The sequence below is a fragment of the Nicotiana attenuata genome, chromosome 8 (assembly GCF_001879085.1).
Source record: "Nicotiana attenuata strain UT chromosome 8, NIATTr2, whole genome shotgun sequence".
Lineage (NCBI taxonomy): Eukaryota > Viridiplantae > Streptophyta > Magnoliopsida > Solanales > Solanaceae > Nicotiana > Nicotiana attenuata.
The window spans coordinates 39,860,107-39,864,016 of NC_031996.1; the positions used below are offsets into that span (position 1 = coordinate 39,860,107).

At 39.0% G+C, this 3,910-nt stretch overlaps 1 protein-coding gene across 1 annotated transcript; it reads right to left on the reverse strand.

The window, feature by feature from the left end:
• LOC109231685 (acetylajmalan esterase-like) lies at positions 1,119–3,461 on the reverse strand. The gene is made up of 2 exons (XM_019397327.1): positions 3,326–3,461; positions 1,119–2,518 (listed from the first exon to the last, which is right to left on the reverse strand). Exons 1-2 carry the CDS (start codon positions 3,459–3,461, stop codon positions 1,236–1,238), a joined length of 1,419 nt encoding a protein of 472 aa, XP_019252872.1. The 3' UTR covers positions 1,119–1,235.

Consider the following 3,910-nt stretch of genomic DNA (forward strand, 5'->3'; position numbering starts at 1 on the left):
CCGATCCCGGTCATCGTTGATGCTCGAAAATGGGTCTTTGCAAACTTCAGACAACATCGTCAAGAAACCGAGCACGACCAACAGAAGGCCGTAATACCCGCGACCGGCCGGATATCACGGCGTGGATCTCGGCGCGTATTGATGGAGAACCGCTGATTGGTTAAACATAAGATTTTTTACCTTTTTTTTAGAATTATACCTAAAGTAGGACTCCCCTACTATATAAAGGGGAGTCTTATTTATTCATTAGGTACATTGAAACACACATTTCAAGGCAATATATTATTATTTTCTTTGTTGTTGTTCTTGTTCATCAGTGCTGATCTTTGTGAGCCAGGACCGGGTTGGATATTCCATCAAGGCTATAATCATCTTCATCACGTGGTTTGAGTTTATTACATCTTTATTTAATTAATCTAACGCAATTTATCGTTTGTATCAAATTAATCCGCGTATCCTTAAAACCACTTACAAATTTAATTGTTATCCGTTTATGAGGGTAAACAAGAATATATATATATATATATATATATATGTGTGTGTGTGTGTACTAGTAATTGGAAAAAAGAGAGCCTTATCACGTGAAGGCTCTGGTAAAAGGAAACAGAGGGCTGTTATCAAAGATGTCTTTAGGAGAACTCAACGGCAGCGACACCGGCTAATCTAATGCCATGAGAATATTTTGATGAATGGCTCAATAAATCATAGAGCTTTCCATATCTAATTATAATTGGAGGTACAACCATGGGGTAACTTGATAAGTACATCACATAAATACTAAGCTAAGAGTCCTAATACCACATGCAACGTGCAAGCATGTCTGGATGATAATCACTTATTTCGTAACTCTAAGCATGTTGTCAATTTAGCCAAGCGTGCGTCGTTTTTCTCTCTCGAAGAATATGTAGTAAGATTTAAGCTAATATGCTCGAGGGTTGTTTACTTCTTTCTAATACTTAATACAGAGTAGTTTCTTGTGTTATAAGCTGAATATGAGAGTCCAACCCAAAAGACTAGCCTATTAGGTGAGAAAGTCCATTCAACTTAATTATAAGTCCACTCCTAATACTCTGCAATCAATGCGTTACAATGTGTTCACCACAATACTTCTAGAAATATTCAACGCTCAAGTGAAATTCATTCATTTATTAATTCGTTTTCCACCTCTTGATGGAGAAGAAAAGATACATCTCATAGTCAAAACATCCAATTACGCAACAAAGAAAACTTTGAAATCAATAACTAGACATGAGTACACCCGAATCTTCAAAGTTGTTACACTCGAATTTAGGAAGCATGTCCGTGACGATAATATCTGCCATATGATGATGAGCTGCATCTGTCAAATGAATCCCATCCCAGTTGATGTATTGAGACGGATTAGGACAAGTTGTAGCATCAGCTGATCCACATGCTTTCCCGTAATTATATCGTCCGCCACCTCCACAACATGCAGAGAGCAATGTGCTTTGATTAAATCCAAAGCTAGAAGCTCTGCTAAGAACAGTCGTAAGCGCCCCGTAGTAATCCCCATAAACAATTGTAACATTTGGGAACTGGAGTTGTAGATTTGTCAGAGCTATGTTCAGCTGAGTGTTGTGGTATGATGCGAAAACATTTAGATTTCTCAAGCAACCCAATGTGTCGTAATCCAATGGATTAGGCAAATAAAATTTGTTAAGGTACACAGGTAGACATCCAAAGGGGTAAACTCCTGGAACCAAAATGCGAGTTGCCCCAAGTTGAATCACATCTCTGATACCTCTCGTAATTTCGGCAATAACAGGAGGAACGTATGTCCGGATCTCAGGTTCTTGCTTGTTTTGGAAGAAACAATTGAAGTAGTCAACTCCACCGAATTCACCCAATACTACGAGCGAGTTATTTAGAGTTTGTGCACAGTTAGAGCCGCATGTCGACTGCAGATGAGATTTGAACCACCCTAATTGAGCATCGAGATGCTTGTTCCAAGGACGCAACGTGACATTAAGAGCAGCCCAGAAAGCGTTATCCAATGCCGTGGCACCAGACACAGCGAAGTTGGCGCCTTGGCTGAAAGAAGTATTTATGTTCAAGTAAGCATTTAGGAAGGGAAGGTTAAGGGAAGAGACAATGAAGTCGTTAATGATACGCCCGTCTGAAGCACGGCCTGTAGGTGTCATAAAAAAGGTCTCGCCATAAGGAAGTTTGCTGGTATTGAATGCGAGGGAGACGCCGGGTAAACGAATGCCATTTCCATTATCAGCGAGAGAGTCACCGAATTGGTAAACCGAAGTTATGCCGCATTTTGTTTGGGCAGCAGAAGGAGAAGAGTGGAAGGCTAAGGTTATCAGTAAAAGAAAGAAACATATATTAGGTAGAGAAGCCATTGAAAAATGTTTATGCTTGAAAACTAGAAGTAATAGAGCTAATATATAGAGATGAAGAATGGAGGTGCTTGGAAATGGGAAGACGCATGTGAATGTGAATGTGATTGTAGTAAGGATGGCAAACGGGACGAGGCGGTGCAGAACGGGTACTACCTTAACCCGCAAAATTTGTACGTAGATAGTGATTAAATACGTAGTGCGTTAGCTATTTTTTCGTGATCTAGATCGAGGACTCAATTGGAGTCTTTGTTTTATGTATAGTAAGTGTGCTAGTTTGATAACCTTTTTTGGCTAATGGAAATACAAAATATTTAAAAATTACGAAACGTGTACTACTAATTCCTAGGAAAGATGAGAGAGAAAATTAATTAATAACCATAATTGAGCTTGTAATAATCCCTTTCTCCTAAAACCTCCACGACTATTTTCTCGATAGTACAAACAATGCTTTGCTTAAAATTTTGGATTTGTAAACTTCTTCTTTATTTTGATACGAGAGAAATTGTAAGTCATATACATTTTTGAAATATAGACCTGTTTATCCTAAAAATCGGATAACAATTAAACTTATAATGTGGTTTTAAGGATACATAATTTCACCTAATACCAATTGATAAATGCTAAGTGTAATAATCGAAATTAACAATAATACCAAGCAAACCAGTGTTTGAACAGAATTCAGCCCTCGAGCATGAATACCCTCGAACTAGTTTGTGCAAGAACGGTTAAAATATAGCAAACTGATGAACAAGAGAGTGTGAATTAAAGAGAGAATATTGTATTGCTTTGATATGTGTGAATGTAAAAGTCTACAAAATGATTAGAACCCTCTTTATACAGTAGAGGAATCTTATCTATGGTACAATTCTAATTACGGAAGTAAATCCCATGATTAGCCTAAACAATCGCCCTTGATTTGATATGTTCCGGAATTTTCGTGATCTTCGACTAGTTACGGATATCTCGCTTTTCCGTTATTGCGCTTAGCTCGAAGTCTGTAATATTTGGTCTCGACTGCTGCTGGCCTCGATCTCGACAAGCACCTCGATTCTCGAACTCGATATCTTGTCTTTGTGCTCTGGTCCGACCCATTACGAGGCTTACCCTCGATGCAGTTCCCTGGTCTCGATCAAATAGTAAAATCGGACAGGCCCGGTTTCAACCGTATACAGACAGTCCTCTCGTTTCTTGGAACGTAATGAGAAGAAACGAATTGAGCCTTCGATTTTGTACCTCGATCTGTCATGACATCATCCTCATGACGTAAGCGACAGAAGTGACTGAAACGTCCCGTTGGTTCGCATATCGAGGCATTAAATGCCTGTCAGTTGCTGTCCGCCATTATTGGTTTTGAACCTTCATCTTCTTCCTATAAATGTGCTTTCCTTCTCTTTTGCCCAAACTTTACTCTTAACCTCCGCCTTAATCTTCAAAGCTTTTCACTTCCTTCAAGCTTCTCCGTGTTGCATAACCTCTAAGTTCCGTTATCAACCTTCCCTCAAAACACCAAACCTCATTCTTTTCTTCCTTTTTCCAACTTG